General features: G+C 56.3%; 2 protein-coding genes across 2 annotated transcripts; one reads left to right on the forward strand and one right to left on the reverse strand.

Moving 5' to 3' along the window:
- Positions 1-7,563: 7,563 nt before the first annotated feature.
- Positions 7,564-9,039, forward strand: MSMP (microseminoprotein, prostate associated). The gene is made up of 3 exons (XM_054810453.1): positions 7,564-7,675; positions 8,324-8,432; positions 8,850-9,039. Exons 1-3 carry the CDS (start codon positions 7,564-7,566, stop codon positions 9,037-9,039), a joined length of 411 nt encoding a protein of 136 aa, XP_054666428.1.
- Positions 9,040-9,956: 917 nt separating this feature from the next.
- RGP1 (RGP1 homolog, RAB6A GEF complex partner 1) lies at positions 9,957-20,332 on the reverse strand. Its single transcript, XM_054810492.1, has 8 exons — positions 19,694-20,332; positions 16,808-16,944; positions 16,322-16,405; positions 12,440-12,589; positions 12,215-12,361; positions 11,678-11,805; positions 11,265-11,442; positions 9,957-11,042 (listed from the first exon to the last, which is right to left on the reverse strand). Exons 1-8 carry the CDS (start codon positions 20,080-20,082, stop codon positions 10,819-10,821), a joined length of 1,437 nt encoding a protein of 478 aa, XP_054666467.1. The 5' UTR covers positions 20,083-20,332; the 3' UTR covers positions 9,957-10,818.
- Between the last annotated feature and the right edge of the window lie 55 nt (positions 20,333-20,387).

The raw sequence follows: 20,387 nt of genomic DNA on the forward strand, positions 1-20,387 counted from the left end.
GGGGCGCTGCTAGTGCCGAGTCCCGTGCCCCCCGTGTGCCCCCACGCCGGGCAGCCCAGCCCCGGGGCTTGTGTCCTGAGCCGCGGTGGCATCTCCGAGCCGTGGGCTGGGCTCACTCGGTGGCACGGGCCAGGGTGCGCCGTGGGGAAAAGGGGCTGGCAGCAGCATGGGTGGGAAAAGCTTCCGCCAACCTGTGTCTTCTCCCTGCCTGCAGCGGGCAGGGAGCGGGCAGCGAGTCACCTGTCCGGGAGGTGACGATGCTCTCGCAGGACCCGCCGTTGGCAGGATGCAGCCAGCAGAGGCAACGACCCTGGCAAATTAGAAAGAAAGAAACAAACAAACAAACAAAAAGCAGAGGGGGTGGAAGGAGCGTGGGAGCAGCCTGGGAGACTCGCGCAGGTGGGATGGGGTGCGTGGGGTGCCCTGGGTGGGGGCGGAGCCGTGGGTGCCGGGCACCCCGTGTTTGCGTGTGCATGCCAGCAGAGGGGGCCCGGTCACTGCCGCCTGTACACCGTACACGGTTCACCCCTGCAACCGGGGACACCGGCTACAACTTACTGGCTGTGCCCGCCGTCACTCGGACACCCCGGCAGCCAGAGGGCATGTCGGGCGGCTGCCTCGGGTCTGTGTCCCCTGTGGGACCAGGGCATCCTCCCTACAAGCACACATGGTGGGGAGAGGAGCAGAGGTGGGGATGGGCTCTTGTGGGGCTTGGTACACCTCAGCCTGCTCCCTGGGGCATGTGGGGCTGGGGGTCACCATGCTTTAGGGTGTCTGTAACTCTATCTCACCTTCTCCGTCCCCTGGTGCCACAATGAGTTTTAGTCTTTCTGCACTTGGCATCCCACATCTTGGAGCTGACAAGTTTTCTCTCCACAGGGCTGTGCCCAGCACCCTGGTCCTGGTGGTCTCTGGTGGTCCATGGCAATCAGTGGCAGTCTGTGATGGTCCATGGAAGTCCATGGTGGCCTGTGGTGGCCTCTGGCACTCCACAGAGGTCCATGATGGTCTGTGGTGGATTGTGGTGGTGCGCAGTGGTCCATGACAGTCCATGGTGGTCTGTGGTGGTCCGTGGCAGTCCATGGTGGCCCATGGTATTCCATGGTGGTCCTCACACTGCACCAGAGCATGGTAGGCACCAAGGGCACCGCCATGCCTACCTGCCCCGGGGAGCTCATGCCCATGAGGTTCCCATCTTGTTTTCCATGTTCCCAGCAGGCAAAAGCAAGCCACAGGTCCCCAAAGCTGATGATGGCTTAATTGCTAAAAAATGTTTTTCCACCTCCTGGGGTGCAGCAACATGAGCAAGCAGGCTGCAGGCCCCTGCCAAGTGCCTTCACCTCTGCACTGAGAACAGGGCCAGAAACCTGTCAGCCTCGGGAAGTGGCTGTAAAGAGCATGGCAGGAACCACAAGTGGGTGCCTGCAGCACGGCCAGCTCTACTGGGGCCAGGTGAAGGAGTTGTGCTGCACTGCCGTGCCAGGGCACGTATGGCACTGGGTCACAGGGAGGTCTAGCATGGATGGGCTGCTGGAGGCTGGGGGCTGTAAATGGGGTTGCAAAGGGGAGGGGGGGAGGGCATGGGAAGAGGGCAGGGATGAGGAACACACCACCAAGGATTCCCATCTCCATCCAGGTGGGACCCAGGGCCCTGCTTGGCTCTTTTTTCCCAGGGCTGGAGAAGCCACCCCATCCCAAATGCGAGAGGAACATCTCCAAAAGGTCAGGGTGGCTTTGGCCAGGTGGGAACAAAACACACAGAGACAGGCGCAGGCACACAGGGCGACCTTTGCACTTATGGGCTTCCTGTGCTCCTGCCATCTGGGAAACATGAAGGGCTCCTTGGTTGGGTTTGGGGTTTGTGTGCCAATAGTGGAAAAAATGGAGCAGAGGTAAATATTTTAAAAGGAAAAATGTGGGTAATGTGGCAGATGTGCCCTCTCCCTACTTCAGGACAGGGGCTGTCCCGATGTGTCCTTGGGGAGAGCCCCCAGCATCTGCACTTCTCCATGCCCCAGACCCACAGTGGGACTCTATGAGTGTCCTTGCAGGGCACCAGGACAAGATGTGTCACCCATGTTCTTCCTCAGGCAGGCACTGCCTGTGCCAAGCTGGAGGCATCTGCTGCGTTTCTTTCCCCTCCATCTGCTCCGGGACTCCCAGGTGGGGCACAAGGGGTCACAGTTCCATGCCCAGGTGGTCTTTTCCACCATGAAGCCAGCAGCCATCCATGGCTTTTCCTGTAGGGTGTCGCTAAAGCAGGGTAGCACCCCAGAGTGCTCCCATGGGTGCCAAGCAACAGACTGTGATGCACTGGGGCAATGCAGGGTGCAGGAGGGGCTTGCAGCTGGAGCAGGGGATCTATCCTTCTGATCCCAGAGAGAGGTCAGAGAAGATCTGCAGGATCCATCCAGGACCCAGAAAGACCCAGTGTCTGCTGAAGCCCTCCCTGTCCCCACATCAATTGAATCATGGTGCTGAGGGGGGCAGTCCCCAAGGGCTCCCCAGCACATCCCAGAGCAGTCACATGCCGGGGTCAGTGGCACTGGCACGGGACGGCAGCAGCAAACTACCCTCCATTTGGGAGCTGCCCTGCACGGCTTCTCCATCGCAAGGTGCCCAGACCCCTGACCTCTCTGACGGGTCCCCAGGCCCAACAGCCATGTGGCACTTTTTTGGCCAGCGCGGCTCCTGCATGGCCCAGGAATGATCTCCCAGGGTTATTTCTGACTCACAGGACAGGAAACGTTTTGGGGTTTAAGCCGAGCTGAATAATGTGCTCATTTCCTTGTGCCGACTACAAAGCACCTGCTCCAGGGGATTTATGGAGTGCCGGCCTCTCGCACTCGCTGCAGGGCTGCCCGCCCGGATGTTTTTATTTTCCCGGGATGGCCAGCAAGTGCCAAGGCCTGTTTTCCTAAACACCCCGCATCCTCCCGGCACGTTTTCCTAGAGGGGAGCCTGGGCAGAGCCACGGGCAGCAGCACACTTAGGGTGCTGGTGTACCTGGGGTGTTGGGGTGCCAGGGTGGGTGCCAGCACCCTGCCAGGGCTGGGGGAAGCAGGGATGCACCCATTGGTGCCAAAACCTGGCCTGGCACAGGGCAGCCACAGCTGGGATAAACGGCCCAGGAGAGTGCTAAAGGATGATGGAGGGGGACAGAGCATGGAGGCGAGCAAGGGAGGATGAGACCTTGCAAGGGAGGGCAAGAGGGCAAGGGAGCCTGAGGGAGCGACAGCGTGTGTCTGCCCAGACCAGGGAGCCCTGCCTGCTACCAGCTGCAGGGAGGAGAGACCCATCCTGAGGTGGAGAGACCCCATCCCAATGCTGGGGACCCACAGACACGATCCCATTACAGACCCCATCCCAATGCTGGGGACCCACAGACACAATCCCATTACAGACCCCATCCCAATGCTGGGGACCCATCTAACCTGGGCTTGCAGAGTCCCTGCAAAACACTGTGTCCAACCCATGGGGTGGAAACTGCTCTGCCCTGTGAGGAGGGTCAGGGTGCTCCAAGGCCAGGGACACCCATGGGACACACAGGACATGCCAACATGCCTCCCAGCCCATGCTCCTCCAGCAGCACCAAGCACCATCCGGTAGGCAGCCAGCCTGCAGAGTACGGTGGCATCAAGGTTTTAATTATGTCCCCTCCGCTCTGTCCCCTTTTTGGAACAACAGCCTCACTGCTTTAGTCCTGGTGGGGTCAGCTCTGATCCCACCTGTAGTTCCAGCCTCAGGGAGCTACCCTGTCTGGCTTACCAGCTGCGGGAGGAAGGATGGAGTGAGCCGGCTGTCATTCCCTGGGTAGCCCCTCCTGTACCCCTTCCCAGCTCCTGGTTGCCCAGCTCTCTCTGACCCGCTGCTCAGCTTTTCGTGGGGTCCAGCTGCTTTGGTAAGCATCAAGTGTTCAGGTGAGTGGACATGGCTCAGAGCTGGTAGCTGCCTGCACCCTGCCCTGGTGCTCCAGGGGCTCTGGGGCTGAAGCATCGTCAAGGCGCTGAGCGAGGAGACGTGACCACATCCCACAGCCACCCCAGGGCCAGAGGCAGCATCAGGGCAGCTCGGCCCAGTGATAAGTTGGGGTTGGTTGTGGGTTTTTTTGCTGTTTAGAGAGAAAATAAATCACTCGTGGGGAGCAGGAGCCAAGCTCCCCAGTGCCTAAAACAGCAATCGCAGCACTTCCTCGGATTTATGGTGTTTGCTTTCACAATGCCAGCCGGGATCCTGTTTGCTTCCTGCTCTGCAGCTGCAGTCCCAGCTGAAGGCTCAGGAGATTCAGGTTTTATAACACTCCTGGATCCTGCCGATGGCAACTTGTCCAGCATCATTTATTATCCCTGCACCTCCTGTGGGGCTGGGGTGGGCTGTTGTCACCTCATCCCAGCACCCACTGGCTTGGGTGCTTGCCCCTGCCCATCCACAGGGTCCCATCCTCCAGCACCAAGGGCTTGAGCAGCAGCTCTTTGGAGAGAGCGCCCAATCTTTGCTGGGAGAGGAGACCAGCAATGCTGTGCCCTCGGTGGGATGCAGCACCCAGCTCTTCTCAGGCACAGCTACAATCCAAGAGCCAGGCCAGGAAGGAGCAGCTGGGTTCTGCAGGGGGGATGCTGAGACTTGGATGTGACCTTCTGCGAGGTCCCGGAATGCTCAAGGGTGGTGACTGCTCCTCACCGGCATGACTGGACATGCAGTCAGTCCCTGCTCTTGGCCCCTGCCTGATAAATCAAGGTGACTGAACCTACAGCAAGACACTTCTAGCCCCTACATCCCTTCTGTGGCTCTTCCCAGGGTTTCAGTTGTGCCGCTGAGATGTGAGCACCAAAACCAGCTGCCTGCTTTTACCCCCCCAAGGCAAAACCTCCTCAGCTAGCGCAGTGGAAGAGGGTGTCAGCTCCTCCAGCCACAGCATCCCTTGGGTACCTGAACTGAAGCTCTCCTGCATCGAGTCCATCTCCAGCAGCAGCGGCTTTCCAAGCTACAAGCGCCCTCTGTACGAGCCAGATCGAAATGCTCCGGACTCCCCCACCGGGGTGTGTGTTGGGGCCAGCGCCTGGGGATGCAGAAGTGGGGGAAGGAGAGCAGCTAGGAGGGGGAAGAGCAGGACCGACAGGCTGCGGGGAACCAACAGCCTCGTCCTCTGATGCACAGCCACGGCGTGGAGGGTGCTTCACCACCTGGGTCCCTTAGCAACGCGCCAAGGAGTGTCCTGACTCCCTTTCCTCCTCCTCTGCATTTACCCCGCAAACCGCTTTGATGAAATACACAAAGGCCGCAAGTGGGCTGGTAGTTTTATCCCTCTCTTTGGGAAACCGGAATGGCCGAGCTACAGAAATCCCAGGAATGCCTTTCTGTGTCCCCGGTGGAGCAGGGGCAGTGCCCCTCCACACAGCCGAGAGATGCTCCAGTCCCAGATTTTTGGCACACTTCTGGAAGCCTGGCCAAATCCTGTGGGCCTCCAAATGAAACCCACCACTTTTGTTTAACATTTGCTGTACTCGGTGATGAAATGATGATGGATTGTTTCATTGCGGTTGCTAGCATGCCAGACTTCTTTTTCCAAACACACAATAGGAATATTCATTTACTGCTCCGACAACGAATGCTTTTATCCTCCTTATATAGTAACAGCTCTGCACCAAAGGGTGAGTTTCATTTGTCACTTACACACTGCATCATCCTCGCTCACGGCCTCACGATCAGCGGGTTATTCATGGGTGCCCTGAGCTTCTCTGATTTATCATCAGCCTTTTCCAACTGCTCTCACCCTTGCTGCCATCCGGCCACCCTGCATGAAGGGGCACAGTGTCAACCAGGGTACTACGAGAGGGCTAGGGGTAACTCTTCGATGGGGAGAGGGGATGCAAAGCCAGGACTGCTCCCTCAGAGGTGAGAGCATGAGATGCAGGATGGGGATGCAACAGGACAGCGAGGGGTCCTGGAAGAGCAGTGTGAAAGGGACTATGCCTTCAAATCTGAAGGTGGTGAATCCAAAGCGGATAAAAGGAAGCGGGGTTTTTTTTTTTTTTTTCACTCCATGCTTAATTAGGCTGCCACAGGAAAATACTCAGGCCAAAATTTAGCAGGATTCAAGGAGGGATTGGGCATTTATGGGGATAAAAAAAATATCCAGCTATAATAGCAGATGCCAACACAAATTCTGGAAGGGATATTAAGCCTCACGCGTCAGGGTGTAAACCTGTCGCGAACTCTCAGAAAGTAGGGAGCTTAACACAGGGGCAGATGACCCACATATGCTACCGCTACCGCTGCCGCCTCGCTGCCGGCACGGCCCCATGCTGGCCAAGCCACCGGCTGGACCATCCCTGGAGCCCAGTTTCCTGCTGCCGGCAGCGCCTCTGACAAGGGCTGCAAATTTTTCTTGACAGTTCAGCCCTTCACTTCTAGGTCCCCAGGGCCACGTATTTCCCAGGGCTCTGACCTCCTCCATCTCGCCCATCCCCTCACTTTGCCAGCTGATACCAGACTGATCCCTTCAACCCAGAGGCAGGCCCTCTGGGTAAGGGTCTGTGCGGACCACAGGCACATCCCCACACTGTGTGGCATCTTCCCACGGCTTCTTGCTTCAAGCCAAGCCCTTCATTTCCCTCTCAGGTCACTTGTTGCCCAAATGCACCTTCATCTCCTGATTTCACCCCTCCTGTTCCCTGTTTCTGCTGAAGCCAGTGTCCAGGCTCTGGAATGGGCTGCTCAGCTCCGGCATCTCGTGGGTGCTGCACGTATGCAGCCATGGCCCTGCCTTCATGGGCACTGCTCGGATGAGCCCTGGGTCATGCCTTGAGCAGAGCCTTCTTCACCCGCTCTGCATCAGTGGCAATCACCATACTGCCTGCTCTTTGCCAAAAGTCCTGCTGTCACCCCCGGCCCGTGCGTGGCCACAAGCCTGGCACAGCTGCAGCCCAGGCTGGGGTGAAACTGTCGTGCTGTGGTACCTGGGAGCTGGGTGCGGGCATTTCCATCCCTGCTGTGCATGGTGCCACTGCATCCCACGCTGGTTGTTAACAGGACGCCTGTGCTGCTCCAGTCCCTGGGAGATGGGATGCTCCTGAAACCTTGGCCGCTGTGGAGGATCGGAGACAGCTCAGCATGACCAGAGGGGAGCCTGGAGCAATCCTGGTCAGGGGCCAGGGGCTCCCACGCTCGCCGCTTGCGCACTCACCACCCTGCTGAGGGCAACCCCACTGGGGTCCCTTGGATCTCCCCTTGCCGTGGAGCCTTGCACCCACAGGGGCTTCCAACTGGAGACATTTCTGGAGGGCATGAATCAGCTTTTCACAGCTTGTTAAAAATCTTGATCCTACCTCTTGTTTTCATGCCTTTCAAATCAGGAAATGAGTTTTACAACTTTTCCAGTGGGGCACAGCTGGTGGCCAGGGTCGTAAAGCTGAACTTTATAAATATCTCTTGTTGGGATCAGGGGAAGAGCATTAAAAAGGCAGAGAGAGAGAGAGAGAAAGAGAAGGGAAAGGAGCAAAGGCAATAGATAAGCAAGGCAACCTCGGCAGGACGGCGAAGAAGCCCAGCTCAACAACAGCCATGGCCATGCGAGCACAGAAGATGGGGTGTGCTTGGGGCAGGCTTTGCCTGCTGCTCTCCCTCCTCCTCCAGCTGCCAAGCTCCCAGGCCAAATGCTACTTCCAGGCTAAAGGTAAGTGGGGAGGTGAGACGGGAAGATGCTGATGGGAAGAGGAGGCCTCAGCTTTCCCTGGGGCGGCAGGGCTCTGCCCTGTGTGCCTGCAAAGTGCAGAAGGGACTGTGCTGAGCCCAGGAGCACAATCGTGGGCCAGTGATGAGTGGAAGGAGCAGTCTATAAACCACAGAACAGCTCCCCAGGGCTCTGGCTGAGAAACAGCTCACTGGGCCATGAAGAGCTCCTGGCAGGAGCCCGGCTGGGGCCAAGTGTGCAGGACTAGGCAGCAAAGGGAGCAGGGCTGCCCATCTTCTCTCTGCTGCCTCCTTCCAGGGCTGCAGAGATGCTCAAACCCTAAGGGGTGCTGGATATGCCCTCTCCAGGGAAGCAAGAGCCACCTGCCTCTGGCCCAGGCCCCTGGGGCAGTGGGGACAGCCACAGGTCATGGCCAGGAAACGATGGATGGGACCATCACCATTGGCAGATGCCTGGGCATCCCATACCTGCAAGGTGGCAGAGAGACCACTGAGTATCTTCTGTACCATGGGGCGGGTGGGAGGTTGTGACATCCCCTGTCCCCATTTTGAGGGCAGAGGGATGGCAAGGAGGGTCCCACGCTCCCTGGCACAGGCTCACAGGTGCTCATCACCACCATTTCCTTTGCAGCTCCCTGTGAGTACGAGGGGAAGCAGTTCTCCCTTGGGGAGTCGTGGCTGAGCACCAATTGCCTGCTCTGCACCTGCCTGCACCCCATCGGCGTAGGCTGCTGCGAGACGTGAGTGAGGGGCTGAGGGACACTGGGGGTGGGCTACTGTCGGCGGTGCTGCCTTGCCATAGCACCTCTGTGGCCGCAGTGGGGAGGTGGTCGTGTGGGTCTGGTGGCTGCAAGCACAGCAGAGCAAACATCAGAACCCCGGGGGGCTGCGGGGTGTCAGACCCTGGGGGCAAGGGGCAGAGGTGGGCAGGAGCCCACCAGAGCACTGAGGGCGGTGGGGTGAGTCAGGGAGACAAAAGTGGGGGCCAGGAGTGCCTCAGCACAGTGGGATGCCAGGAGCTGTAGCCCAGCCTGCCTGAGCTGGCTCAGGAGATGCCCCAGCCAGGGGGACTAGCAACGGGGGAAGGCACCCGGCCCTGCCAACAGCCCCCTGGCACAGACCAGGAGGACCTGACAGCCCCATGCCCTCTCCCGCAGCACCCAGCACCCCATCGACTTCCCCGACTGGTGTGAGGCCCATTATGACTCGCAGACCTGCCAGATCTCGGTGGTGCAGAAGGCCAACCCCAGCCTGCCCTGCGTGAAGAGCATGGAGCACGAGTGGGGCTCGGCCGGCACCCCTGAGCCGCTGAGCAACAAGGTGCTGGGTGCGGGGCTGAGCAGATAAGAGGCTCAGCGGCACCCCACGCCCCTCCCGGCATCATCCTCCCTCCTCCAGAGCACACCTCCTGCATGCTCCAGACCTGCCCCATCCTGTAGAGACGTCACTGCTGCCACCTTCAAGGGAAACCACTATCCACACACTATGGTTCTGAGTTAACATTTACACCATAGTGCTGCCACAGTACGGCTTTGCTTCCACTTCAGCTTCCTGAACTGAACTGGGGCCCCCTTCCCATGAGATGACCTGCACACTGTGGGAAGGCGGATCCTACAGGATCTCTTCCCAGGTGGGCAGGAAACCTCCACTAAAGAAAAGGGTACAGGACCAAATTGGTAATCAGTCTTGTACTCCCTCCTCCCTCTGAGACCACCATCACCCTGCACTGCAGCTGCCGGGAGCTCGCTGGGGAGCACCATGGCCTTTCGTGCAGTACCCGCGCACCCTGGCCAGCCCCTTCTCTGCCCTGGAGCGCGAGGGGCACAACCCACCTCTGGAACCACTAAAGCCCCTGCTCCCACAGCTCCTGGGGCCAGAGGGGGTCCCCGGCACTGGGGGCCAGTCCTGGGCAACACTGCAACGGAGCCAGCCTGGGGCGGGTGGCAGAGCAGGGGGAACCACTACAAGATGTCCCCAGGGGGGGCCCCCACCCCAGCTGCAGGGGACCAGGGAGGGGAGCTGGGTGCCCTGCTAGGGTTCTGGGAGCTGAAGCAATCCGCACGTGCCAGGGTGGAGCCGGCCGCCCTGGCAGCCTGCCCCAGCTGGTGCCATGCTGTGTTTGTGCAGAGCCTTGTGTAGATGTTTCTGTTCTTGCAATAAACATATTAAACAAAGAAGAGGTCTTCGGCCTGTGACTGTTGGGCAAGGTGGGCAGTGTCCACCACCGTGAACAGTGTAGGAATAAGGCTCTTGGGAACACCGAGTTTTGCACATTCAGATATTTATTAGATTTCCGTGCAAAAAGAAAAACTCTTTGAAAGGTTTGGTAGAAATGGGGAGCTGGCTGTTGAGCAGGGAGATCTCCATCCCAGCTCCTAAATGCGCAGCACACATTCAGTCCAGCTCCCCAAGGATCCCGACACCAGCAGGACGCCTTTGCACCCAGGAGTGCAGGCAGACCACAGCCCAGGCCCTCAGTGCTTCAGTTTTGGATCACGCCACAGCATGTGGCCACATCCAGGACACCAGGATGTGCTGGCGGTGCAGGGCTAGCTGCCAGGACCTCCAGGTGAGGCTAATGGGGATGCTGGGCTGTGCATGAGACCCCTCAACAAGAGGCAGGACGTGTCCCAGGAGAGAGCAGGCTCCCACCCAGCCCAGGCGGCCCTCATGCCTCATCTGGACGCCAGATGTCTGCTTGAGGGCTGCCTCTGTAGGGGCGCAGCCTTCACCCAGGGCTGGTACGGGGCTTCACTGGAAGAGCTCTGCTCTCCTTTCCCTGGGCTAGGTCTTTTCCTCTTGGAAGCCCCTCATGGGGTACAAGGTACATTGGGCCATTCCCAGGGAGGCAGATTTCCTCTTGGTGAGCGCTGGGACTCTTGCCTTCACCCAGGCAGATGGGTCTGGCTCCCAGCTGAGGGCTGCAGTGCAAGACACTGCAGCCAGCACAGTGCTCCTCCACCCACAGGCAGGGCAGACTTGCCTGGTGCCCACCTGGGCATTGCAGAGGAACCCAAGGGGACGTTGGGATCTGTGCCCCACAGCATGCTGGCGACAGTCCTGCCCACCATTCCCACCAACGGCACGTGCCTGCAGCACCACAGACCCCTACCAGCTCTCCCCACTTCAGATGGTGATGGAGTTTGTGCTGGAGAACTGAGATACGTAGGAAGCCAGGATGGGGTTGGTGGGAAGGACTTTGATGGGCAAGTCCCAGCTGAAAGTGTCCACTTCGATCTGCTCCACCCCAGTCCAGGTGACGGCCTCCGACTGGCTGCCACGAACCAGGCAAGTGTCCGTTGACTCCCCGGAGGTCACGAACTCAAAGTGCAGCCTCCACTTCAGGGACACTGTGGGCAAGAGGGGGGTCAGCAGCCAACACCACAAGGGATAGGGACAGCAGCTGTCTCAGCGCTGGCTGTCCTGGCAAGGGGACATGCAAATAAGCCCACTCACACGGGCCAGCTCCCTCCCACAGGACACAGCCCTGCTGAGAAAGGGCAGGGCTGGGGACATCGCAGTCCTCCTGCAGAGACAAGCAGGGGTGGGTCCCATCCCTTGTGGCCACTAACCAATGTTGGTGGTGAATCCTGGGGTGGAGCTGAGAGGGATGGGCAGGCTGAAGCTGCTCTGGGCTGTGTGCAGGCAAGCTTCCTGATGGCGGGCATGCGTGCTGAAGGAGACAGGCTGCCCCCGCCGGCGCTGGAACTCCTCCTGGATGCTCTCCTCTGTCTGCAGGCTCACCGAGAACTGCAGGGCAATGGGCAGGGTGCTCACTCTCACAACCTCACACAGCCCTGGCACAAAGCCCCAGGGGCCTCCATTTCCCAAATGAGCTCAGATCCCCACCTCACACCCATAGGGGACCCCAGCTGGGTCCCACTAGAGAACCCACAGCAGTCCCAGTGCCACCCCAATCCCTTCTCCCTCTCCCCCACCCGAAAACCCTGCCTCTCCCTACCGTGACCTCAAAGCCAGCACTGACCTGCAGACATGGGATGTCTCCTTCTGAGAAGTTAAAGGTCCCAATGACATCCTCTCCGATCTTATACACGGTCTTAAAGATGCAGAACGTCCCTACCTTCCCACGAGTGTTGCTGATGTTATACAGGTCTGTGGAGCAAGAAGAGGCAGGGATAGGGTTGCAGCAGGATGAGGCTCTGCTCCATACAGCACTCTGGGTTAATCAGAGAGCCCAGCAGACATGAGCCCATGCCTGCTGCTTGGGTGCGAAGGACAGGCCCTGGAGGCGGCATTCCCTTTGGGAAACACCTGCAGTGAGCAGGGGGAAACAGCACACTGAATGCGATATGCTGGGGAGAGGGTCTCTCTGGCCTAATTAGGAAGAGGCTGAGACTGGCAGGGAGGAGCCCAGGGGAAACTGACCCAAGCGGGCTCTGATGGAGCTGCTCCGCAGACCCAGTCAGAGCTTCACTTTGCCAGCGAGATTTTTGCAGTGACCACTGAGCTGTGCTTCATGCCCAGGTTAGGACGGCAGGTTCAAGCAGGGGGTATGACCTACGCAGGCTGCGTCGAGAGGTGGCCACCATGAGCAATTCTGTTGCCAGGTCTGCCAGACGAGAGTCTTTCTTCAAGCCCTCCTCCTCCTCCAGGAAGGGGTTTGAGGGTGCAACGGCCTCATCCTGTGGGAACTGGTAATCCTTGAGTCCTGAGGAGAAGGCAAGAGATCAGCGGGGCAGGGTGCAGCCAGGCCTGTGTCTGCAGGGAGGGCAGCACATGGCCTTACCGTGCAGTACGAGGACACGGAAGGGAACGCGCAGGAGCTTGATGGGGGAGTTGACACGCTGGCAGCCGATGGTCAGCTTGTACACGTACTTCACTGACTGTCCTCGGAAAGAGGGAGGGCCGTCTATGGGCAGCGTTTCACAGTACGAATCTGCAAGGAGCACAGAAAAGATTGCTTTCGGAGGACAAAAGGAAGCTCCTGGAGCTGTCGCTCGCAGGCTCCCTGCACTGAGGGTTAGGAATAGCAGCACGGCTGAGCTAGGGATAGCGCCTGGTGCTTTCTGCCATCTCTTTCCCACAGCAGGCCAAGCACATCCCCGGCTTCCCTGCACCAGTGCACTGCTCCTCACATCACACGCGCTGTCATCCAGACATTGCTTCCAGCACGTACAACCACACACACAAACTCTGCCTCAAAAGAATGTGAAAGATGTAAAATCCAGGAACACAAACACATGAGAGCTAAACTTACTCATCACGAGTTCAACCTGAATTTGCCTCTGCGCACTTCCTTAACATGCCGCTTTCAAGATGCAGTCACATGCTGCGGTTTCCTCATGCACCAGAGAGGTGCCGATCAATACCTCATGCCTCTTTTGATACTCGCTTTACACAAGCCCCAAACTCAGCAACAAATTAGTTTCTTCCCATGTTTTTCTCTGAAGCACCGGGTCTGAATGGCCAAGAAACAATTAAGAGACCTTCACAACAACCTGTGGCATATCCCCCTTGACAGACTGATGACTTAGACCACAAAGCCTCTGACTCTGAGACCTCTGAGATGCCACGGTCTGGCTTTACACCACATTCAGCCCTCTCGAAGCCCCTTGGCCACCACACAAACCCCAATGGTTCTCAACGCAGCATGAACACTTCTGCAGCTTTCCCAAACCACATGCTGTATAATAAGAAAGGCACAAACAGTGAACTGTGGAAAGTCTCCACCTCTCTGGCTTGCCCACCGTGACGCAGATACACCCCGCCAGAGGAAGGGCAGCATTCTGCTGTGAAACCACAGATCCTTCCCCATGTCTGGCACATCCTAAATACTGAGGCTTAGATTAAAAGCTAGGGTTGCATTTTAAATATAACATCTAGATTTAAAATAACAGAACTGGAAGGAAGAAAAAAGCCCATGCTAGTGTGCAGCATCCACAGGCTGTCACATCTTAAAACACAAGGCTGTCCCGTGGGACTGGGGTGCAGATAAAGTTGAGAACTGTCCTGACATCAGGTATGTCCAAGGAAGGAAGCAGACTGCTGTAACTCCCTGTACCAGGCTTAACAAAAGTGTTCACAAGGACTTCATGCCCAGTGAGGATAAGCTGAGCCGAGACCACCGCCGTCCAAGGAGGATGGGCGGTTTGCTACCTGGCACAGGCAGTTTGCTACCTGGCACAGGAATGCTGAGACTCGGGAAGTCCCAGCTTCCGTGCATATCCCAGAAGGAAGCACATTCCTGGTGCCAGAGATGCCTTCCTTACCCACCCGCTGTACCCTCTGGCTGGGCTCCCGGCCCGTGTCCAGGCTGCTTCAATTTCCTCCCCTCCCTGTGATCTACCAAATATTTAAAGGTATTACAAAACCGGACCGGCAAAAACAGCCGCAGAAATTACTTAAGGGCTTGAGAAAATGTTTTATGGTGACAAATTTAAAGAGGTCAGTCTGGGCAGTGTGTCAAAGGGATGGGAGGTGAGTCAACTTCAACATATAGGCATCATAACAAGGGGAAGATATTGGGGAATAAGCTGGTCGGCAACTGAAAACAAAGCCTTTTATCAACAGCCTGACACAACCTCAGCTATATATGCCAGCTCTGGCTACAGTTTAATAATAGTACTTTGCTAAGAAGAATTAAGATTTCTTGGGGTTTTTATTGCCTTTCCAAACTGCAGCAAAACTCAAAACTTCTGAAAAACAGGAAATGAAGAATTAAGATACACACCCACACAGCCTTAACTCTGCCTCCACAGAGCTGGCAGGAGCCCCCAGGAATGATCTGCAAGTGTGCCAGCTGCAGCCTCATGTGAGAGGAGCAGCACCGCAGGCCGACAGGATCGGTGTGAGCAGCCTGGCAGAGCCGGAGCTGCGATACAGGGGTTTCAGTGCTAAAAAGCACAGTGATGCACAGAGCAGCATCGCACGCAACACATGCAACGGGCATATGCATCACACAATCAAGGAGAAAGGCTGTAACGGAAAGGCCATGGAACCTCCAAGTGTAGAAGAGTTTGTGTCCTTCCTACAGAGCTGCTACCAAGCACAGGGCAGGTGCAGGTTGCTTGTGCCAGTGTCAACCAGCTGGCAGAGCTGGGACACACACACACACCATACAACATCACTGGGAAGGACAGACTATTGCTAGCTTAGCTGGGGGCTGAACAGCTTCTGCCTGCAAAGCCAGCGCATGAGGAAATTCTCTCAATCCATCCCAGCCACCTGGAGGTTGGACTGTAGTCACTGATCTGCTCTCCCACAGACTGCCGAGCCTGCCTGAGATGCTCCAAGAAAAGGGGCTTCCCCCTGCTCCCGGGGAACGGGTGCTCCAGCCCCGCAGCTGCCAGCAGAGAGGAACTCAGGAGAATCCAGGTGAGCCTCAGGCCAGCTGAGATTTCTGCCTCCTCCCTGGCATAGCCACTTTCAGAGGGACCTTGGCTCCGATACGGCAGGGCCAGCTCCCTTCCCCTGCCTGCTGCTGTAGAATAGTAAGTAAATAACTAAATGTGCTCCAATCACAGGCTTTGCAGTTTAGGAGACACAGCCCCAGACAGCACTGCCCCACCCCACTAACCACCTAGCCAAGCCAGATTGGTTTCACCCTGTCCACCTTTCCCTCCAGTCAGGCCCCTATAAGCCTAAAGAGGCAGGAGACCCCAGCTCCAAAACCAGCATGTCACACCCCGTGGCTCCCTGGTCTCACTTGCAGCTCTGCTCTCACCTCCCCAGAGCTCAATGCTCCAGCAGAACCCCCCTCCACCACAGGCACTGCCTCTCTGCTCCCTTTGCTCTGTGACTTGAGAGGTCTCCGTCATCCATTCCCAGCAGATCCCCAGGACAACCTGAGGAATCTGCCCACATGCAGCCTGCAATGCGTAACATCACGCTGCCGCTGGACCACGGGTCGTTGGAACCCAAAAGAGATCTGACACAAACTGACAGGCTGGGTCACGGAGCCACTGACCAAGAGACAACAGCACATACTTGTATTTTCATAGTTGTCTAATCAGGTAGAAGAAGCTGCCTGGAACAACGAAAATTAGTTACTGCAAATTCCTTGTGAGAAGGATGAAAACTTCTCTAAACAGCAAAGGAAAGTAGTGATGAAGGATAGTTTAAAGGGGACCCACTGGAACACCCTTTGAGGGCTGTGGAGACACGGAGAGCTTTGAGCAGAGATGATGATAAGCACTCACTTTTACAGCAGGAAAACTAGAACAGGCAGAAGACTGTGATCTCCAGGTCAGCCACAACCTGAAGAGGAAGCATGGACCTTTGGAGGATGCCAGCCTAAAACCCAAGAATACTCCCGTGTGGCTGAAGAAATAAAGGCAAGGAAATGCAGGGGTGTGTAACTGTTCCTTCAGCTGCAGCCAGGTATTTCAAAACTTCTCATGCCTCGCAGCTACACAACGGACCTGCAGCAAAGGACATGGGCCAGGGGCAGAATGGAGGGACATGTTGCAGTATGCAGCCCTCATACGGCGGAGAACAGACTCTGGACAATGCAGCAGTTCCTTAGCACTCATGCTCCCAGCAAAGCACCTCGCCTTCCGCAAGCACCAGGGTCTCCCACTTGCAGGACTCAGGTCTGCAAAGCCAGCTTGGAGAGCGGGGCTCCCCAGAGGCGAGCTCTCTGAGCGGGGGAAGAGAAGACAGGACTCACAGGACTTTGACTCCCCGGGATCCAGTCGCAAGTCACAGAAGAGAATCTTTGGTGGAGTGGACAGGATACACTGACCCCGCTCTCCTGGAAGAGAAGAAGAACCATGTGAATGCTCCCCAGCCTTGAGGTCCAGGCCGATGAGAAGGGGACTCACCGTGCCCAGGCCAGCCAGGCCTTAGCATCATGGGGAGGAATGGGGAGGAGAAGGCATCGAGCATGAAATATCTCATGCCCCGGTCAGATCATGAGACATTCCCAGAACAGCTGGACAGACAACCCTCACATTTCCTTCCAAGCTAGTGCCACTTTGATCTAGGTGTTAACAAGGTCCTGCAGCAGCCATCACCAGGGAATCACACGACAGCAACAAGGACGTCCTGCTCTCTTCTACACGTGCTGCCCCGCAAGATGCACGTTGAAGTCTGCTTGACTCCTGCTTGCTGTGCCTTCACCATCCCTATCCAGGGTTACAGGAGTAGCACTCACCTCTGTTGGGGACGAAGACTGTCTCGTTCTCTGCCTGCACGTCGTGCTTGCTGCCATCAGAGGGAGGGAGTGCTACACGGTTCTCGCTGGCATGAAACTGGCAGTGGATCTGGGCGCTGGCCCATGCCAGCATCTCACTGTGAGCAAAGAAGAGCAACATTTATGTCTATGCTTTTGAGCCTGGATCACAGCAAACACGAAGTGACAAGCAGAACAGCAGTTCGAGGTACCTTCAGTGATAATGCAACCACCAGGGAGGAAGGCAGACTCAACAGCAACAAATATCCCCTGCCTGGGTTCAGCTGCCCCTGTCCACAGCCCCTGGCTGCCCCAAGCTCGACACTCCTCAGGGCAGGCAGGGCACAGACGTGCTCCCTCCCCACAGCACCTTCCCACTTGAGAACATCAACTTTTGGTTGTGTCAGACCAGAGAAGGACGCTTCTGGGTCCTTCATAAAGACCTGCTTTGTCCTGATGATACAGGGGATTTGCTGATGGCTATAGGGGAGGTGAAGCTGTCATTTTGGCCCCTCTGTGTACAGCCACAAGAACTGGTTGCATCCATCATGAAAAATAGTCTCATGGTTTGCGCTCTGCTATGACCTCAGCCATTCCACAGGGCATTTCCCGTGGCATTACTGACACCTTTCAGTTTCCAAAACACTCATCTATTTTTATTTCAATAGCGGTCTCATTAATTTAGCAAGTTCCTCTGGTGTTTTCTAAGATCATGATCTGATTAGTAAGCACTGACACCAGAGTTTTAGGTGGCACAGGGATTTTTTGTGGCAGATGGGTATCTCTCGACGTGATGCATCAGAGCAGTTAAACATCTAGACGAACCAGAGAAAAAGGCGTGCTGCATTCATTTAAGCTGACTAATAATGTGCTATTTGATCTTTTGTATGTGCTGGCTGCCTTCACCTAAACACGCATTGCTTACTCTACCCAGTTACCTCCAACCCCAAAATTGTAATTCTGTGTCTTCAAAAATACCAGCATGGCTTTTCCATAACGCCTGCCATAAGATTTTCTGTCATGAGGTATCTGCTATATGGAAACAGAGAAATGTTCTTGCTTAAGAGACAATGTTTACTAATTTTACATAAGCTTAGCATGATTACAGTGCCTTCAAACACCGTATTTTGAATCTTTTTCTCCTCCATTTATTCTCAGTATTGCCCAGCAGTATGCCACTGGATTGTTTTCTTTTCTATTAACCAGATGCCCAAAGAAAATTTGCATGTGCCTTCCTACCAGGTCTGGCTTGTCCAGCTGGCAGGGCACAGAAGGATCCTGCACTGGTGCTGAGGTCACTTCCTTCCTCTCTCACCACCCTCTACAACTCCTGTGGCCCACAACGGCCATGGTGAACGCAGCCTTTGGGCAGAAGAGATTTGTTTCTTGTACACCTCATACACCACAATCAAATTCACTTTCTGCCATTTACTTACTGTCCTTCAGTTCTGTCCCTATGCTTGAAATGCATGCTGTTCAGTTCCTCCACCTGCTAGCCCCAAAAGTTTCTAGTTTCTGAGAGGTCCATCTGCCTGCTGCAGTGGCTGTGCTTTGATCTGGCTCCTGCCTTTACGCAACCCACAGCTTTAATTTCCAAACCACCAATCTATTTGGCGTTGCCACTTGTATAACTTAATCAGGTCTCGTCAGTTTGGTCACCTGCTTTTTTATTTTAAAAACTTTCCTTTTTCCAAGAGGCGGTTTACTAGGGACCACAACACATGTGAAGTTCCCAAATGAAGCTCCCGTAACTGTGCTGCAAGCCTCCAAAACCGCTCCACCTGGTACCTTTGAAGTCCCACATGTTTCAGAACAGGGAAAAACAGCACTGTCACCGCACAAGACAAAACTCCAGAAAACTAGATGCTAATGCCTCAGCTGAATTTGAAAGCTGAACTCAGCAGGCAAGAGGAACCAGGAAGAAAAGATGGAAAGTTAAGGAAGACAATAAACAAAGAAGCCCTGCAGTGGTAATACAAGAGACTGCTTTGCTGCTGCTGAGACTGCAAACACTGGAAGTGGGTCCACCAAAACAATCACGTGTGAAACGCGTACTTGTGATGAAAAGATGCTCAACCTGACAGGACTGGAAACGGACGCTTGCCAGGAAGGGCTCAAGATGAGAAAGCACTCTCCACCCCCTGGAGAATTAGGCAAAGCCACACACTCAGCGGACATAGAGGCTTCTTATAATGTGGAGTCACCCCCTGTGAGCCAATACAGGAAGCTCCTATCTTCTCACATTTCCTCAACACCTGTTTCGGGCACAGTAATGATAAGGGGAGAGGCAGCGCTTCAATGGCTGGGCTGCAGAAAATGCTGCCACAGAAGGTTGCCTCTTCCTCACTCCAGGCAGTGCTCACCCCTTTGCCTGCCAGCTCTGGAGGCTGGGATCACACAACACACTGCCAGACAGAGACTGCTCCTTCCACAAACGTAGGAAATAGTGACGTTGTCTGGATGTTGCCCTGTGAGGCTGTCACCCTGGTGTAACTAGATATCCTGCTTCGACAGCCAGTTTGGCTTCATTTTCTGCCAGTAACCCTGTCACTGAGGGCTCACCTGACAGGAGGTTAGAGCATCTCTAACTGCATACTTTTTTCCTAGTCTCTTTCTTGGGGGCAGAAAACCAGGATAATTACCTCAGTTGCACCCCTGAAATAGTGATGATGCAAAGCACCTTTAAGGGAGTACCTCGGGCAGGGAAGTCACCAGTAGCTGAGCTGGCGCCATTGCCCCACAACCCAGCCATGACTACATCTAGCTGCTCTGGAGGGAAGAAGGGTCATTTCCTCTGGAAGGACCCAGACAGCTCTGCTACCACAAGGCTTCACGCACAGAAAGGCCCACCAGCGCAGGCTGCCATACCTGCTGGCGGAGGTAGATGAGGCCGATAATGGGTTGGTAAAAGTGATCACGCACTCCAGCATCTCCCCTGCCAGGAAGACGGGCCCACGGCCCAGCTTGGCCAACACCTCGATCATGGCTTGGACAGCCCTGCTGCACACCTGCCAAAAAAAACCACAACCCCAACCCAAAAAAAACCCAACAGTGGGCATGGAGAGAGGGCTGGGTGCTGTAACAGCAGGGGAATGGCAACAGCCGAGCATGGCACATGCACATGGGGAGGTCAGGGTGAACTCCAGCTCCAAGCACAGCGCACAGACGTGTACAGGGTTCAAGGACTGCCCTGGCCTTGCACGCGCACACACACACACGGCGGGGGGGGGGGGGCGGGCAGAGATAGATCCAGCCATACACACACAGGTGCGCAAGGGTAACACGCACAGCCCTGACCATACACATACATACCCCCACTTAGCCCCACACGGACGTAACGGGGGTCAGGACATACTGCGGGGGGTGAGGGACAGCCTTGCCACCCACAACCCGGGGACTCAGTGGCGACCCCGACCGCAAACACACAAACGTAAACGGCCACCAGAGTGGCCAGGGATACAGGATCGCATGCCCTCCGCCGCGCCCGCCACAGGCCGCCCCGGCCCCACTCACCGCCCCGCAGAGGCCCCACTCGCCGCTCCGCGCCACTCAGGGCCCGGTT

The sequence above is a fragment of the Grus americana genome, chromosome Z (assembly GCF_028858705.1).
Source record: "Grus americana isolate bGruAme1 chromosome Z, bGruAme1.mat, whole genome shotgun sequence".
Taxonomy (NCBI): Eukaryota; Metazoa; Chordata; class Aves; order Gruiformes; family Gruidae; genus Grus; species Grus americana.